The sequence below is a fragment of the Setaria italica genome, chromosome VIII (assembly GCF_000263155.2).
Source record: "Setaria italica strain Yugu1 chromosome VIII, Setaria_italica_v2.0, whole genome shotgun sequence".
Lineage (NCBI taxonomy): Eukaryota > Viridiplantae > Streptophyta > Magnoliopsida > Poales > Poaceae > Setaria > Setaria italica.
In genome coordinates this window covers 4,022,179-4,041,850 of record NC_028457.1, presented here as the reverse complement: position 1 = coordinate 4,041,850, position 19,672 = coordinate 4,022,179, and the positions used below count along the sequence as shown (strand labels likewise).

Genomic DNA, 19,672 nt, shown 5'->3' with positions numbered 1-19,672 from the left:
AGGGTGCGGCGGCGGCAAAGCAAGGTGGCGACGAATGGTCTAGTAAGCTTTTAATAGAATTATGCAAGGGAAGAACACCATGTTGTTGCTCTCTTTTGTTTGTGGATGATAAGACATGCTGAAAAGCCTGAAGATGTTGCTATTCTCTTCTCTTTCAGTTAATTATTCCGAAGTCATAGAGTTCCACGGTTAAGAATTGCTTAAACTAAAATTAAACTGTTCGTTCAAAAAAAAGAATTGCTTAAACTATTGTTCAGTTCTATCATCTCTTCCTCTTCACGTAAATCAGCTGTTGATGCCATTTCCGGTGCATGTTCAGATGTAACCACAAAATCCCATTAACGGCAAATATATTGATATTACACTCTCGATGTTTCCTTTTGTAGCTGCCCTGCAGTGCAGGCACGCTAGTTCTCAATGGATGATAGATTGTATCAACCGGGAGAACTAAGAAAATAGACCAAATTAAACAAAACAGAGTATATGAGAACAAACGAAGCAGTCAAAGAGTTAATTTACCTTCGAATTGTTCGTCTTCAAGCCGAAAGGTCTACCTTAGAATTGTTGCAGCAATGATGGTTTGGTAGCAGGAATTCAGACCCAATACGTTTAATTGCTGGGGCACGAACGATCTGTAAGAGTTCCAAGCATGGGAGTTGACATAAGCCATTAGGAAGCTCTGTGCAGAACGCCAGGTTATCCATCAACAAGGAGCACAAGTTGAGCTCTGGGCGTTGTCAAAGGTTTCCCTCGGTACACTTGTGCAAGATACAGGGCAAGTCTGGATACAAGAAGTAGATATACCTTTTTCTTTTTATAGCACAATATACTTGCAGATTGGTCATGATTTAAAATTACTGGAGATTGGCATGTGCCATAATGGTATGAAATAGCTGTAGGCTTAATTTCAGAACAAGTATTGATTGTGATACACCAAAAGCAATACCTATTATACTTCGTCTGGGCAGATTGGTATGTACAAGTGCTTGCTTACTTATATACAGTAGAATCAATCCTTGATATGATGCTTAATCGTAATCACAATTATTTCAAATTACCCGGTAGTAAGATGCACAAATTTAATGACATTTGCATGTGCACTATCTGTTACAGCTACAAGGTAGGTTGTGGCTCAATTTTAGAATAATAAGCATCTTATCATGATATAGCTAATAAAGCAGTATTATGGTGAAATATAAGCACTTGAAACACCTAACTATATTTATCTGCCAGAGGCATCCTCACTTAATAGTAGAAGTGCTTAGACTGAGCAGGAGCTTAGTAGCTACTTATCACATATTCACTCTTTAACAATTTTGCTGTACATGCATCTTCTATCCTACCACAAGCATTATGTGTTGTAACTCAAAAGCAATCTATGATTCTGGAACGTTTGTATCACAACTATATTATCCTGATCCGTACCTATCAATATACTATCCTGCTATCATGAAAATATCAAATGCTCTTTGGTTTCTTCTAATGCAGCAAATCGGGCTTACCAATTTCCTCAATCGTGTAACTGTTCTGTTTGAAACTGAAAGAATTGCAATCAAAAGATGGAGTCTGACGAATGGTCTAGTAAGCTTTTAACAGAATTAACGGTGCATGTTCGGATGTAACCATAAAATCCCAACTCCATTAGTTCAAGTATTGGACAGCCAATGAGGTCATTCCAACAGATAGAAAGATAGAAGGAGCAAGAGTGTCTCAAAGTGAGGAGCTGCTGGACAAGCTCTGATAGTTTCTCGATGTTTACTAGCGATTCAGATTCTAGTTTTCTCCATCAATACCATTATTGACGGCAAATGGATATACGGCTCATGGTATTCACACTAGCCCAGCGGTGCAGGCACGCTAGTACTCAATGGGACATGTGCGTTTCTTGCAGGCTGCGGATGATAGATTGAATCAACCGGGAGAACTAAGAAAATAGACCAAACAAAACAGAGTATCTGAGAACAAACGAAGCAGTCAAAGAGTTAATTTACCTTGGGCAGTAGCAGCACGGCTGATATTCGTCTCCAAGCGGAAAGGTCTACCTTAGAATTGCAGCAATGATGGTTTGGTAGCAGGAATTCAGACCCAATACGTTTAATTGCTGGGGCACGAACGATCTGTAAGAGTTCCAAGCATGGGAGTTGACATAAGCCATTAGGAAGCTCTCTGCAGAAGGCCAGGTTATCCATCAACAAAATCCTCAAGCTCCCAAGGGGAGCTGTAGACATCATCCACCTTGGAAGCTGCTGGCCAAAATACCCACTGATTTCAAGGTGTTCTAGACCAGGCGGAGGGCATAGTTCATCAAACACCTCCTTGATTAACCAACTGCACTTTCTTGGAGATCCCTTCTTCCCCATTAACCAACTGGCCAATATCTCCAAGCCTCATAGTGCATCCTAACTTCAGATAAGTTAGGCGCACCTTTTCATCAAGCCTGGCCTTTGTGGCAAATGAGAAAGAAGATACATTCTCCACGCCACTTATCCAAAGTTCCATGAGGTGGTGCAAGGGTAGTTCGATGAATGGTCACTATGAGAACAGCCCATACTCGTAAGAATTCAGCCACGCTCGGTTGGCCGCTTGGATCGGCGTGATGGGAGGAAGAGGGCTGCATGAGCTCAGGGTGTAGGTCACTGCGTAGTGGTTGAGGACATGCAGCAATTGAACGAGGGGAGCTATGAACCAGTTAATAGTTAATAGTTGAACCAGTTAATAGCTGTAACCATGACGACGTAGCAACAGGCTCACAGGGGAGGCGGCACAATGCTGGGACTCGGAGCGGCCGGTGTTGAGATATTGGGGAGGAGCGCCTGTAGTAATGCTTCGAGGAGGTAGGCTCCGGCTAAACCTCGTCAACCAAGGTCGTATCTCTGTTGTCGTCTGCGATCGTTCAAATTTGTCTCGGTAGATCCAATCGATGCTTTCCGCTGGTGGAGATTAGCAGGCAGCTTGTCGTTGCGAGGTCTAATTTTCTAACATTACCGACGCAGGAAGTCTGAAGTCCGGATTTTGCGTCAACACGCTGTCCTGCATGGTCACTATGAGAACAACCCATACTTGTAAGAATTTGGCCACGCTCGGTTGGCCGCTTGGATCGGCGTGGTGGGAGGAAGAGGGCTGCATGAGCTCAGGGTGTAGGTCACCGCGTAGTGGTTGAGGACATGCAGCAATTGAACGAGGGGAGCTATGAACCGCCGGGATGAGAAGATCCAGGGCCCGATGGAGCTGATGGCGAACTTGGCCAGCAGCAGCGTCGCCACCATCACCGACCGCTGCTTACTCCAAAGGCGCTGCTGCTCAGCTTGCTTGCCTGGCGTGTGAATGATGAGCAAGTACTCCCAGAAGTACGGAATATGGAGTAGTACCTAGCTAGCAAGCTCTCAATGTGAGTCTCGGAGGGATCATCTTTTATTTGATAAGTCTCCAGTTAATAGTTGAGGTGTCTGTACTATTGAATTTTTTTGTAATTCTGTTCTCGGAGGGTTCCATTACCAAAGAAACATGGAACCCTGGGATGCAATGCCGCCCCCTATTAGAGACTTGACTAAGGTGCAATATGCAAACCCAGTCCACCATCATACCCTACATCAAAGGCACCATGGAAGCCAACAACTTTGCTATCATTAATGGAAAGGTGGACCCTAGATGTCAATATAAAAAGAGTTTGAAGGTAAGCACGAAGGCCAGATACTCCAAACCCCAGGGGTCAACAAGATAGGGAGAGATAGTCGGATAGAGTTGCTGATGCTCGCTTGGCTCTTTAAGTTTTGGTATGGATGCAAAACCATTATGAAATGCTATGGCTAGTTACCCACTAACAAAGTCTAGAACTGATGCCACTTATTGCATTAATGCTTGCTTGAGAACGAGAATTGTGGAATATGAGCATAGTTTGTGGTTGAGAGGTATGCTACGGATCCGAGGAAGTGGGACTAGGGAATAGAATTTATATTCGATTTATAGTTTTGTATGTACTTGCATACATGATCCCTCCATGAAACAAGTTAGACCGAACTCAAAACGTATAGAAAGTAAAAGTGAATATATTGTCTTTATACATGGTACCCATAGTCTTCACTTAAAAGATTGTAGTAAAGCAGTAAGCAATGGTATGGATGGTTAGCGTTCGTAACACCCCATCCTCCAAAGCCGCACCACCCAACCCTTTCGAAGGGTGGGCACGCATACACATAGCACCCTGCTTACACTTTCGTCCTCGCTTCGTGTAAAAAGGTTAACCTGAAGGTGCTATGGCTGGTTGACAAAGGCTTATAAGTTGGTTCCATCCTTGCTCAACTAGCAAGGTGGTACTAAACATGCGCATCTACGCTCATGGGCCACACTGGGCCAACCAAATTGGACCGGGTGTCACAGGAGGTGGTTATATTATACCTTTACCCCACCAGATATCAAGCCTAACATATGTGGCTAGAAATTTGGATTTTTGCGATTCCAAACAATGGGTTTCGCAAAATTACCACACAAATATGGGTTTCGCAAAAACCACCACTTGAAATGTTGACACATTATTTTGCTTGCCATTTTCCTCATTTTAATGGTTTACTTTCCATTTTGCATTTTTAGGGCCGGTGAAAAGGATCAAACCCTGAGCGATTTACTTGATTGGATCGGTCGACCCCTATTGGTCGCCGGCACACCGCAGCATGCCGCCGCCCGTTCTCCCACCGTGAAAAGATGTTTCATCCGTGAAAAGATGTTAGGTCAGTCTCAATGGGAGTTTCATGAGCATTAATTTCCATACCGTATCACCAATTTTGCTGACTTGCTAAGATATTTGTAAGGAGAGAGAAGGAGTTTCATCATATGTGAGAGGAGTTTCATCCATATTGCACTCAACTAGCACGATTACCTAATTCTCAGTCTTAACTATGCAATAAAACTATGCACTAAGACTGGCATCTCAAAAAATATAGAAGGTGAAAGTTAATGTCCTTGATATCTGCAGTATTAACTTTAAAGATCCTAGTAAAGCACTAAGGCCAGTCTCAGTGGAGTGTCGTGAAGGGTTTCATGTGCATTTAATCCTATACCAGATCAGCAATTTTGCTGACTTGGCAATCTAATTATGAGGAGAGAGAGAAGAGGGGAGTTTCATCCCATGAAACCCACCAAGCACAGTTACCAAGTCCCATGAAACCCAATGAAACTTGGATTGAGGATGTTATAATTTCATCGCAAGACAAATTTGATGATAACTTCACATAAAAATCAAATGTTGTAGGTTGTCTATGAAACTATGCAATGAAATTATGTACTAAGAGGACAGTGTCATTTCATTGAAAACATGACATGGGAGTCTTGGTAACAGTGTGATGAAATTGTGCATTGAGAATGACCTGAGCAATAGCTTGGATGGTTAGCAGAAGTGGTTATACTATACACTCTTATTACCCATCAGAGATCAAGCCAATAAATTTGGCGTGTTGCGTGTCTCCTACTCTCGTTGCGTTCATTGGAAGGAGGTTTGTATGAGCATCTAGTCCTACTTTTCTTTAGAGTTCAGATAGGAAAGTTGTTCTCGCTCGAAATGGAACGAGAATATGAACAGAGAGGACTCAGCTTGTAATAGCTTCATAACTGATGGGGGATTAAGCGAAATGTCGCACGATGCGTTCTTCCTGTTTTCTTTCAATGTTAACCGCGACGCGTCGGCCGACGTGGAGCTCGCGCCACTGCTAGGTGGACCAGGCTCCGCTCGCGTGTGGGACCTGGGGGTTGGCTGGAAGCGCCTGGTCGCTCGTGCGCTGGCCGTTCTGACTTCCTAGTGGGCTCGGAGTGTCAAATATTTTGCTGCGCGGTAAAAAGAAAAAGATGTCCGACCAAAAACCCTCAACATCCACATGCTCTGTAGGAAGCGGCGACCAATGAAATAAGCGGGTGGTAGAAAGACCACCAACAATTGCAGCCCGCTCACCGCTCACTACGACGGGCCTGTGTTCACCCCACTGATGGGCCCTATCTAGCCCATCATGACCTCCCCGAAATTCTCTATCCATTTCACAGATATCACACCAGACAGAGAATTCCCGAAATCATAACAGGAACAGATGAGCGACGCCAACAAGGTATGAGAACTAAGGAAAAATAATAGGCAAAATGCAGCAAATTAAAGTTCAATTTGAAGCTGATGTTGCTCTTCTACACCTACTGCATCAGAAACAAGCGAACAGAACAGAAAATCAAACACAGTATTCAAATAAGGGCGATCAGTTACTGGGCAGCGCTCTTCATTGTTGCTGATGTCGTTTTTCGTGATCCTTTTTGATCTTCTTCAGTTTGGACACCACACTGCTCATTGACATCCTTTGTTCAGGCGAGTCACTTGAGCAGAGCAATCCCAGCTCTAATATTGGCAAAAGAGAATCATTCAGGTTGCAGGTAGAAGAAGCTTCCTGCAGGAGCTGGTCATCCAGAACAGATGCAAGTTCAGATGGAAATGCCTGATGAACCCACTGCCTGATGCTCAGTTCTCCATCAAACATCAGATCCGTGGGTCTCTTTCCAGTGAAAACTTCAAGGAGCATGATCCCGTAGCTGAACACGTCACTCTTGCGTGATGCCTTTCCTAGAGATCCATACTCTGCTCAAGAGATTCACAAAACGGAGATTTAGCATGATCGATCGCCACAATTAACAAATTATAAACTAGGATTAGCAAGAGTACAAATGGTTTCGTACCTGGTGCCATGTACCCAAGTGTTCCAGGCATGGTTGTGGTGATCATGGAGTTGTCATCACCCAATAGAAACTTTGCTATTCCAAAGTCCGCTACATGCGCCGTCATGTCATCATCAAATAGCACGTTGGTAGGCTTCAAGTCACAGTGCAGGACTACCTCGTGGTGCTCATGGTGTAGATACTCCATCGCCATCGACACATCCAGCATGATATCGAGTCTCTTGAGGAACCCCAAGTGCCTTCTTCCTTCAGAGTGTAGGAGTGTATCCAGGCTTCCATTGGGCATGTACTCAAGCACCAATATTCTGAGATCCAGGTTGGAGCAGGTGTTCAAAATCTTTATCAGATTCCGGTGTCGAGCCATGCGAAGCGCACGGCACTCAGCATCGAAGCTTCTAATTGCTTGTTCCTTCTGCATGTCTAGAACTTTTATCGCAACCACCAAACCGGTGTTCAGTTGGCCCTTGAAAACTTTTCCAAAGCTACCAGTCCCCAACAGGTTATTGTCAGAAAAATTATCAGTGGCGCGAACAAGCTCATGGTAGGAGATTAACCTATGTCTCATGACATCACTTAGGCCAGCAACAGAGGCATGGACTCTCTTGTTTTTAAGTTTCCTTTTGATCATTAGGTAAACACAGAGAACAATAGAAACAAATGCTATGGTGGCAGCAGGGAGTAGAAGTTTTAGCAAATGTCTGTCAGTTGAGTCAGACTTCTCAAGACATGGTGAAAATCCTAGACGAGGAGAACCACATAGGCCAGCATTCCCAATCAGTGATGTCAATGTGATGTTTGAGAAAATGCCTCCCTCTGGTATCTTGCCTTCTAACTTATTGAAGGAGAGATTCAAGGTTGTCAAAGAGGTGAAATTGGCAAGGAACTTGGGAATGGCACCAGAGAGATTGTTGGAGGAGATATCCAATAATTCTAAGCTGGTCAGCTCTTGAAACGATTCTGGGATCGTGCCCTGAAATGAGTTGTGTGATAAATCTAGCTGAGCGAGCATCCTAAGCTGTCCAAACGATTCTGGAATTTTTCCAGTCAACATGTTGGAAGATATGTAAATTTGATCCGCCAGTTTTAGTCCACTAACATCAGCTGGTAGGGCACCAGAAAAATAATTGTGAGAAAGAGATAGTTCGATAAGTTTATCCAGGTGGAATAAGCTAGCCGGTATTGTTGAATTGAAGTGGTTGTTGCGCATCACGAGGTATTCTAGATTTGTAAGGTTGCCAATGCTATTGGGTATAGAGCCAAAAAATTTGTTTCCACGGAGATACAACCTCTGTAAGCTTTTCATCATACCGATTTGTGTTGGGATAGGGCCTGACATGTCATTGCCTGAGACATCAAGGTACACAAGATTTTTCATCGACGTGATCGATTCTGGTATTGCTCCCGTGAGTAGGTTTTTGCTAAGATCAAGGCTGTCAAGACCACTTAATTTTGCCAAGGTTGATGGAAGCACACCTGTTATCTTATTATGGTCCGCATAAAACTTACGTAATTATGTAGACAGGTTTCCCACATGGTCAGGGAGTCCCCCACTGAAAGAATTTGAAGATATGGCAAGCACCTGGAGTTGTCTACAGTTGGAAAGGGAGGACAGGAAGTCAAGATCTCCATTTAAATTATTAAGTTGCAGTTTAAGGTTCTTCAGAGCTCGGATGTTCCCAAGTGTGGCTGGTACTGATCCAGACAACTGATTTTTTTGCAGAATAAGGTCAGACATCTTAGATAAATTTGTGAGACTGGTTGGTATTGGACCTGCTAGCTGGTTGTTTCCGAGATGCAGATACGAGAGTTCTCTCATTAGGCCTAATTCAGTTGGAATGTCACCGGTCAGGTTGCAGAAAGAGAGGTCTAGTTTAGTAAGACCGGTGAGGTTGCTAAGAACAGCTGGGATAGATCCAACAAGGTGATTTCTTCCCAAGAAAATAGTTTTGAGCTGTGACAGTTCAGCCAACCACGTTGGCACAGTATCACAGAAAGAATTGTGGGCCAAAGAGAGATATTGCAGGTGCTGGCACGCTGAAAGCTCCTGTGGTATCGGACCTTCAAAGTTGTTATGTTCCAAGTTTAACTTCCGAAGCACCGGTAGGCTAAAATTTTGATTGCTAGGAATCGATCCAGTTAGATTGTTACGTCCGAGTGACATGACTTGCAGCAGTGACATGTTGAACATGGTACTAGGAATGGAGCCTGAGAGGCCATTTCTACCGAGATCTAGTTTCCGAAGCCGAGACAGCCTACCAAGATCGGCAGGAATTGCGCCGGAGAGGCCGGTGTTTGTGAGGTTGAGCAGCATGAGGAAAGAGAGGTTACCGAGATGTGGGGTGAGCTCTCCTTTGAGGGACACATCGGGCAATGATAGCGCGATGACGCGCTGCTGACGGCGGCTGCATGACACGCGGAACCAGCCACAGAAGGACACGTTGGTTGTCCAGCTTCTGGCAAGGATGCCGAGAGGATCCGAGAGCTGAGCTTTGAAAGCCAGCAGCGCGGCGAGGTCGGTCTCGCTGCCATTGATGTTTGGAGTTGGACTTGAGCCTGGGAAAGACGAAGAAGCAGAAGCCACACCAGTAACCAGAACGGACACTGAGATGGCCAACAATTGCACCAGGATGAACGAGCTGCTTGCAGTGGCCATTGGAGCGTGCCAGGCTTATTTAGTTATTCAACGAGACACTCACAAAAAATGCATGCAGGGAGTGTGTTGAGGTTCATATCTATGACCAGCTACGCAGCAACGTTTTGTAGGAAAGTAGCATGACTATATTATTTTTCCCTAGTTAGTTTCCAAATTTCAGCTTTCCTTGAAAAAAAAACCAAATGTCAGATAGACTTGCCATCTGGGCGTGTTTGGCTAATATGTTGACTAATTACCTGTTGCCGGCTATAAAGGAATGAAGAAAGAAAGACTTGTTCTGGTATAGCAGTACATTCTGACACCTGGCTACTCGTAATGCATCGAGATAGACGTGTCCGTACTTAATTCCAGGTCAGTCAAAGTCTTCAATGGTCCAACAAACATCGGGCGATCATGATGTAAAAGATATACGTAAGAGCCTGCAGATTCTCACCTTTGATTCAGTTACTCATTTAATTCTTCTTCGCCGGCTGAAAATGAATTACCAACAGCAGGAGGGTAAACAGTACTCCTGCCAGCCCAAGCCTCTGATGGCATCACTGAAGATAATTCACTGAACTATGTAATAGTTCAGACAAGCATTGCGCTTGAGAGGGAAAACAAAATAAAAGTAATACAAAGGAAACATTAACTAAACCTCTGTCCATGAAAACCCTCGTCTGTATGCTCTAGAGCAAGAGCAGAGTCCCAGACTTTCTGCATTACTGTGTTTGCCACATGATTTGCAGTCGAGGAGGCCCTTCAAACTTGGGGAATTTTTTTTTTTGATGGACTGAGATTACTAGGGGAAAAAAATATTTTTTGCAGTCCAGAGCCTCTTTGCAAAATTTGCAAGGGTAGGACTGTCTAGAAATTCCCTTCCCCAAACCCCACCTTGTGTGGGAGCTTTTGCATTAGCTACGCCCTTTTTTTTAGATTACTTGGGATTAGAGAAATCCGGGAGGGCATCGGTCATGGATAGGGAGACCATTGAAATGGCAGCATGGGTAAGTTCCAAACATCCAAGGAAGTAGCAACTCATCCAGCTGTTCAAGGGAAAAGGAAAATCAGATACATAAAGAAGTATCAAAGGAGGTGACCTTATGCTGGAAAAATTTCAATTTACCTCCATCAAGAACAGGTATAGGCAAGAATTTACCATCCTGTATGATATGTAGTGCATCAGGGATTGTCATGTCTAATGGAGCGCGGTCAGGGTGTGCAGTCGTTACCAGGACCAAAATGGTAACAGACACTGAGAGTCTAAAACAATACAAAATTCAACAACTTTTGGAATGAAGAATCATAAATAAGTAGAAGAAGCCTTTTCTACTAGAGTCAACTCAGGAGAAAGATTTTGCGCCACAACACGCATCAGCACATCCTTTGAGCTGATATTCACAACCATATATCCATTACTAATATGAAAAAAGCTAAAAAGGGCAACAATAAAAAAAACCAAGGTTGGAATGCTCACGTAAAGATCCATGCAGCAAATTTCCAGCAATAATCGTGACTGAATAAATTTCTAGCATTAATTATGAAGAAAAACTAGATGGGAAGGACCAGAGAGCAGAGTCTGTACGGGGCTCCAAGGTCCAAGCTCCACACATATTTGGCCATGGCTCAACGTTGACCGGTCAGCGGTCAACTGAGCCCCACCGGTCAGCTGGTGGGCCCCATGCTAGTTAGTGGGCCTTAGGTGTGGGCCCAAACCATGCCACGTCTGCACCATATGAGCACCCTATCGTACGTGGCACTGCCATATGGCCCACACGTGGTTGCATAGGGGTTAGCCCGGGCGGTGTGCCGGTCGGATCCCGTGCACCACGCCCGTGTGGCCGAGCTTGCGGCGCGCTACGTCGTGGTGGTGGGTGCGTGGTAATCGCACCCATGACGTCGCGGCATGGTGCGACGTCACGGCAGCGAGATTGTGGCACGGGGCTGCGGCCCGGCCAAAGGCAAAGCCTTTGACGACGGTGAGGTTGCGGCATAGCAGCATGTACACAGTGCAAGGTTTTCCCCTGCCCGCGACACGGCCGCAGCGGCACACAGGGCACCGGCGTTCCGAGCTCGCGGTGGCGGCACGACATGACGGGTGGTCAGGCAGCACAACACGGCAACGAGGCTCGGCAAGGCTCTAGGTCGGTGCTCGCGGTCCCGTAGCTCTCTATGGCCGCGGCGATTGGATGGAGCGGCGCGATGGCCTTGCAGACAGAGCAAGGAAGGGGTGACACGGTGGTGCTCACCGAGAGGCGGAGGAGAAGAGGGACGCTGGCGTGGTGAAGGTTCGCGGAATGGCAACGACTTCTTCCCGGTGACACACGGCTATGGCCTCCCTTCCTCCTACAGCGGTAGCTCCTCCAGCGTGGCCTTCCCCTCTTCCTTCTCTTCCTCACCTCCTTTCCCCTCTCTTCCTCTCAGGGTGGTGGCAGCGGTAAAGCGAAAAAACCCTAGAGCTTGGATGGCAAGAGGTCGGGGTTCGTCCTCCTTATATAGCGGCGCAGGGGCGTGTCTAGGGCTAGGGTTTGAGGGCGCGGCGCTGGCGAGCGGGCAGCTGTGATGCGGCGGCGGCAAAGCAAGGTGGCATGGCGGTCATCAAAAGATGGAGTCTGACGAATGGTCTAGTAAGCTTTTAACAGAATTATGCAAGGGAAGAACACCATGTTGTTGCTCTCTTTTGTTTGTGGATGATAAGACATGCTGAAAAGCCTGAAGATGTTGCTATTCTCTTCTTTTTCAGTTAATTATTCCGAAGTCATAGAGTTCCACGGTTAAGAATTGCTTAAACTATTGTTCAGTTCTATCATCTCTTCCTCTTCACGTAAATCAGCTGTTGATGCCATTTCCGGTGCATTTTCAGATGTAACCATAAAATCCCATTAACGGCAAATATATTGATATTACACTCTCGATGTTTCCTTTTGTAGCTGCCACCGCACATATATGGTCCCAATGGATGATAGATTGAATCAACCGGGAGAACTAAGAAAATAGACCAAACAAAACAGAGTATCTGAGAACAAACGAAGCAGTCAAAGAGTTAATTTACCTTCTTAGAATTGTTCATCTCCAAGCGTAAAGGTCTACCTTAGAATTGTTTCAGCAATGATGGTTTGGTAGCAGGAATTCAGACCCAATACGTTTAATTGCTGGGGCACGAACGATCTGTAAGAGTTCCAAGCATGGGAGCTACATAAGCCATTAGGAAGCTCTGTGCAGAAGGCCAGGTTATCCATCAACAAAATCCTCAAGCTCCCAAGGGGAGCTGTAGACATCATCCACCTTGGAAGCTGCTGGCCAAAATACCCACTGATTTCAAGGTGTTCTAGACCAGGCGGAGGGCATAGTTCATCAAACACCTCCTTGATTAACCAACTGCACTTTCTCGGAGATCCCTCTTTCCCCATTAACCAACTGGCCAACATCTCCAAGCCTCATGGTGCATCCTAACTTCAGATAAGTTAGGCGCACCTTTTCATCAAGCCTGGCCTTTGTGGCAAATGAGGAAGAAGATACATTCTCCAGGCCACTTATCCAAAGTTGCATGAGGTGGGAGAGAAGTCCCAGTTCTTCCAAACTGCACCGGTCACCATCCATGTCAGCTGGAAACCCACTTAACTTCCTTAAGCTAGTTAGACCACTGAAACCTCTATGTATATATTTTATACTTGTGCCAGAAAGATTAAGACACCTCAACTGCTGCAACTTTGAGATGCTGGCAGGAAGCTTCGACAGACTTCTACAACCAACAAGACTAATATACTGCAAGAATTTCATCTTATTACCAATGTTTTCCGGGAGCCTTGATGTGTTAGTTTCATCTATGGATAAATATCTCAAGTTCTTGAGTTAATCCAAAGATTCAACTAATTTATCGAAATTTGCTTCTTCTACATGTAGTGTACGTAAATTTGAAAAAGCAAGCAATGAATCACCAGACTTGATTTTTATATGCCCAACTGATATTAGTGTTCTCAGTAATGTTTGTGCTTGCAGTGAGCACCACTCTAACTCGCTTGATTCTGATCCTCCGATTTCCAGTAGTGATAACCGAATAAACTTTTGCGAGTTGAATTTGTTGGATATACCAATTTCACTGTGCTGAGCTAGTAGTGCTTCATTTCTAGCCACATATTGAGCAAATGAACGGACAACATCATGCATGTTGCAAACTCTTTGATCAATGTACAAAGAATCAGGCTCAATAAGGTTCCTCTGTATTAACTCATCGTAGTATTCTCTTCCTAATTCTTCCAAGTCACGTGAGGTTCCATGAACAAATCCTTCAGTAATCCACATGCCAACAATGTTTTCAGCATAGCACAATGTGCCCTTGGGGAGGATGGAGTAGTACAGAAAGCAAGACTTCAAACAAGCATGCAAATCTTCGTAGCTAAGATATATTGCATAGTTTAGCTCTTCACGCATTTGTGATACTGACCACATTGAGTCACGTATGACACTCTCCCAATCTCGTCGGCTTGTCTTTTTCTGGCGCAGGAGACCTCCCATTACTTTGACAGCAAGTGGTAAACAATCACATTTTTCAACAATTTCCATTCCAATATCCTTGAGCAGTTCAATCTGGGCTTCATCATTTTCATTTCCGACGACCTGCACGAAGCTCATGGCTATTAGTAATTTATAATACTACTACCGCTAGTGCCAGAATGTCCCTTGGTCTCAAAAGAATGTTGATGTAGCTTACGGTTTTGCAGTCTACGACTCAAGGTGTGAGTACAAATGTATAATTATATGTACTAGTTCATCAACCTGTGCCCCCACAGGCTATTAATTTGAAAAGTCATTCTATTAAAAAATTATTTAAAAATTATACCCCCAATCTAATAATCAATTTTTTACCTATGACTCTCATTCGTTAAATATTCTCATATTTTTGACCAGTTTTGATTGACTTTTGATTAATAATGACTCTATACACTTTTTCCGTTCACATTCAAACTTTTTTTTATTTTGCATTGCACCTCCATACATTGTGTTTAACATGACAACAATTATTTTTCATCGGGTTCACCCATACATGTATAAATGGTCTGCATGGTAAAACCATCATCTTACTGTTTGCTTTTGGATATTTTTTTATAATGAACGTGCAGATAACTATATTAAGATTTAGATGTTTACATTAGTTTATTTTTAATAACATATGTGGGTAATTTTGATAAAAAATTTGAAGGGTACTTTAAGTTATTTTTTACAATAACATGTAATGAAGATTATGGGGTTACTTTGAATTTTCTTTTTATAATGATAGAGTTGGATAATTAAAATATAGCTTTAGGTGTTTACTTTTGAATATTTTCATAATGATAGGTTGGATAATTTTTGGAAAAACATAATAGACTAATGGTTATGATTTTTAGAGTCTACAGGACTGATATTTGAATGTTTCTGATTTTTTTTGCTTGCGCTATGTAACACCCAAATTTTCAAAGAATTTAAATTCACTAAAATTGCTCAAATTAGGATGTCATTTAAATTCTTAGGCATATTAATTTTCATTTTCTCCAAATTAAATTAATTCACCATAGGAGTTTTTTGTGCATTCATGCTGGTGCATAATTTTTGGTTGATTGTGTTTGAATCAAATTTGAATTTCAAATTCAATTTCCAATTTTCAAAACCTTTCTTTTCTCCTTTTCTTTTTCTTCTCTTATCTTTCTCTTGGGCCGCATCCTTCTTCTCCTCCTTCTTCCTTTTCTTTCGGCCCAGCCGCACAGCAGCTCCCTGCGGCCCAACTCCGCCAGCTCCTCCGGCCGCTCCTCCGCTTTTCCCCGCTCGGCCCATCTCTCCCTCCTTTCCTCCGCGGCCCGCGAAGCAGCGCCGGCCCGCTCCCTTCCGCCGGTCTGATGGGTGGGACCCACTCGTCATCCCTGTCCTCCGGCCGTATCTGGCCGGGACTCCTTCCCCCGACCACGCCGGACTCCGCCCGCCTCCCGCAACCGCCGTGCGAGTTCCCCGCGCGGGATCCGCCCCTTATCCCTTGACGCGCAAGCCGCCGCCATCCGCCCCTATTTAAATCGCCGCACCCCCCGGCCTCGAGCACCCGCGCCAGCACCCCGAAACCCTAGCCGCGAGCTCCAGCGCCGCCGCCACTTCTCCGCCGCCAAGCACCGCCCTCCGGTGAGCCTCGGTCGTCATGAACCGCCAAAACGAGATCACCATGCTTTCCTCTAACTTCTGGTGTTCTCCGCGCGCGAAACCGAGCCCCAGAGCGCCGTTTCGGCCAACTTCGGCGACCCCGCCGCCGCTCACCGCCGTCTGCCGCCTTTTCCACCGCCGCCATGCTACCGCCGACGCGCGTGATCGTCGGATCCAGATCCGATGGCCGGCAGCGAGTCAACCGAGTCACATACCGTTCAACGGCGCCGCGACTCTGTTCTTTTTCACTTAAGCCCTCGCCTTTTCCGCAAATCAACCCGCGGTCCACATCGCGTTGAAAATAGTTACATATCTGCCCTCGCATTTTTTGGTTTAAGCCCTGAGTTTTTCTGAAAATCAACCCGCCATCCGTTTTGGAGTTTTTGCGTGTTAAGCCTTCGGTTTATACGCGTAATTACGTATAAGTCCTCAGTTTTTCGCAGTTTAACCCTAGAAGTTTTGTTTTTCTCGCAGAAAAGCTCCTGAAACTTGTTTTAATCATATCTTTTGCATCTTAACTCCGTTTTTCGCGTTCTTTATATCCACGTGATCGTTTTAAAGTGTAGATCAGTTTTAAAAGCTTGTTTTCTCTGTTTAATTGTGATTGGTGTACTTTTTCTTACTTTTTGCCCATGTTTGCTTGTATGTGCTCATGTGACGCGTGTAGACGTTCAGCAGTTCGAGGGATTTGAAGATCAAGCCTTCGAGGAGTACGAATAGCAGGAGCAAGGCCAAGAAGGCAAGTCGTGTCCTTGATCACTACCTTTCAGTCCTATACACCTTTACTTTCTGGTACGCAACTATTATGCTATGCACATGTTAAGATTAAATTGATGGGTCCCAATTAAGGTTCGCCTAGATTGAATTTACCTTTGCCTTGACCAACCGGGTTTACTTTTATCTTGGGTAGCTCATGCTTAGTGCTTACTTGGTATATGGTGGTTTAACTAAACTCAATGTTTAATCTTGCTTTACTTCTGTTATACCTTTCATTAATACAAGAGCACCAATGTTTAATCGGAACATGGAGCGACCACCCAGGAAAACAGTGCTACCACAAGACTAAATGGCTCTGGTCTTGGCTGAATAATTAGAAACTCTAGTCTGGGGTAATCTTACCGAAAGGGCAAGAGGGGAGGCGTTGATGGGATATAACACTCGCTCTCGGGGGAAGTGGGCTTGGCTAAGACACTATACCCACTAGGGGACTGCTATGTTCTACTTCGACCTGAAACCTTAGCGGGTTACCACATTGCTAGAGAATCTTTGTAAAGGCCTCGTAGCGTCCCTATGCAATCACACCTCGGAAGTGTGGTATGGTGCCTTCCAAACACCGCATGGTTGGGTCCAAAGTTCTTTTGACCCTTTACGCGACTTGTGGGTAAAGATGTGCCACCTCTGCAGAGTGTAAAACTGATCGATCAGCCGTGCTCACGGTTAAGAGCGGCCTGGACCCTCACATGATAATACTATCGGAAGATGGATGTAAATTGTTGTCATTTCATGCATATGTTGTTTACTTTATTTATGCTCATGTTTAATTTCGGGTGGTATAAAGTTATACTTAGTTAATTGCTAATAAAACTTGACCAACTTAATTAAAATTTGATGCTAATTAAGCCTTAGCCATACCTTGATTTGCCTTACACTACACTATTCCCCACGACTTGTTGAGTACCAACCATAAGTGTACTCACCCTTGCAAAACCGCTGTTCAGACCAAGCTAATTGGGAGGAGTATCTGCACGATTTTGAGGAGTTCTAGGCGTACGGTTCTTCAGTCAGCTGTCTGTGGTGTCGTCATCGTCTTTGGAGTTCCGCTGCGTAATAATTTAGGCTTGTGTTTTATTGAGACTTTCAGTCATGTAATAATGTTTAATACTCCCTCTATTTGCTTTAGCACTGTCTTTGTTATTCACTATTGTCATACATGTGTGTAACTTGATCCTGACGCACATGTATTGAATGCACTCGATTTTGTCCTTAAAATCGGGTGTGACATGCTATCGTGAAAATTGACACGGAGTCTCCAATTAAAAACAAGGGCACATAGCTAACAATAAAAAATGTTACCTTAAGCTCTCTCTAGTTTATTAAATATTCTAGAACAATACTTGTACAGGAATATACTTATTATCTTCATCCGATTTTGATACACTTTAGTTAGTAATTACTTTATAAAGTTTTCATCCACATTTGTTTATAATCTTTCATTTTTCACTCTGCATCACATGTAAGTGCTTAAATTTGTTTAATAGACCCTAAGTTTTGTCTATATTTTTAAGATGGAAATATATGTTCTCATCACTTTCTTTATATATTTATAAACGACGACACACATCATGTGTGTATACCTTAATTATTATTTTCTATATAAACAATATAATAAACAGACAATTTATAATCATATATTCTTTTATGGAGATATATTTTAATGAATATTACCTGAATTCAAATTTAAGGTTACCTCATGTTATTTTTAATAGTGGGATATGTGGCTAATTTAGATGCAAATGTAAAGGGTTACTTTAGTTTTTATAATGTTTGTGGTGGGCAATTTAGTTGCAAATTTAGGAGGTTATTTTAAATTATTTTTTCAAATTGGCATAAGTTGGTAATTTAGATGAAGATTAGGGGGTTACTTTAGTATATTTTATATAATGGTAGTGGTGGGTAATTGAGATATAGATTTAAGGGTTAGTTTAGACTATTTTCGTAATGGAAAGATGGGTAATTTTTTAGAAAGCATAACAGATCCAATGGCTATGTTGAAATCAAGAAACTGAAGATAGAGTGACAGCTAGTTAATATACATAACCTGCCACGAAATCGACACCAATGTTCGAAGGGATGGGCTGATGACCTTCATCAAGAAATTAGTTTCTTTTTGCTATTTGGCAGGTTAGAAGAAGTGGCATGATCGAAGGGCCGAAGGTCAAGGAAAAAAGGTGCAAGTCAGAGAGTACGAGTTCACCTTCGATCCCGGTTTAACGCAAGTGTGACTGTGTGAGACGTTAAGGATTAAAAAAATGAACCTTGGTTTGGGTGAAGCTCGAGAGACAGTTGATCAGAGGTTGCTGATTCGAAGGTCTGGAGGAAGGAGGCGTGATCGGCGTGATCCAAGAAGAGGAAGCAAAGTTGGTTAAGTGTACCTATATGACCATTTCGTATGCATATTTTTAAGTCAAGTGAAATGTCACTTCGTCTCCCTATTATTACTATTATTAGGGATCTTGTTTTAGTGAGAAAGTTATTTGTCATCTGAGTTGCTTGAGTATTTTCGACCATTCCTTATCCACTGTTTGGTTCCAAGGACATCAAACGAACATTAATGAGGATGCAAGTTTTTGAACATCCTAGGTATTTGAATAAGATTGTGAAAAAAATGTTCTTGTTACTTTTTTTCTAACTTTGCTAATTAGTTTCATAAGAATCTACCCACCATTTGTACTGTATTCATTATTTGTATTAGTTGGAGGCTCAAAATTTCCATTTCAACATGTGAAAATTTTGATCCTGCCATCAGTATGAAACATTTTGTAGAATATAGTCCAGCGTTTTTATTAAAATTTAAATACGAAACTGTGACGAACTGCCACATCTCAGTCCTCACGTGCTTAGATGTTACTGGTACGGTATAGAATGAATATCCTGCTGTTAAGAATGCAGCAATGCAGTGAAGCTAATGTGATGCAGGGCATGTAGCTATCAAGCATGATACGTAAATTCAAAACTTAAAAAAAAGAAATTTTCCTTGAATGAGTTAATTTTTACGAACCTGTTTTTTTAGCAACAACCATGCATCTTCGGGCTCAAGTTTATGGACACGGTGGTAGGCTTTTCTGCCATCATCCCTCGTGCAACTGTGTCATGCCTTGTGGTGACGAGGATTCGGACACCATGAGCTATGGTAGCATTTACCAGGGGAGTTCGGAGCACACCTTCCCATGCGCGGTAGTTCCAAACATCATCCATTATCAGTAAGGTCTTGTGTCCGTTCAAGGCTTCCGTGAGGGTTCGCTCCAGCGTGGTTTTTGTATTTCCGGCTCTGTGGTGATCCCCACCAGCTTTGGTAATTGCTCCCCTCAATATCTCAGTCTCATTATAGTCCTTGTTGACACTTAACCATATTTTCTTGGTGAACTATTGTTGGATGATGTCATTGTTGAAGAT

General features: G+C 43.5%; 1 protein-coding gene and 1 pseudogene across 1 annotated transcript; both read right to left on the bottom strand.

Annotated features, from left to right (window-relative positions):
• Positions 1-1,864: 1,864 nt before the first annotated feature.
• The window catches only part of LOC105914894, a 41,726-nt pseudogene continuing 23,918 nt past the window's right edge, over positions 1,865-19,672 (bottom strand).
• LOC101774284 (probable LRR receptor-like serine/threonine-protein kinase At3g47570) lies at positions 6,235-9,355 on the bottom strand. Its single transcript, XM_022829071.1, is given in 3 exon segments — positions 6,235-6,275; positions 6,278-6,604; positions 6,703-9,355. Coding segments are annotated over 3 exon segments (3,021 nt in total).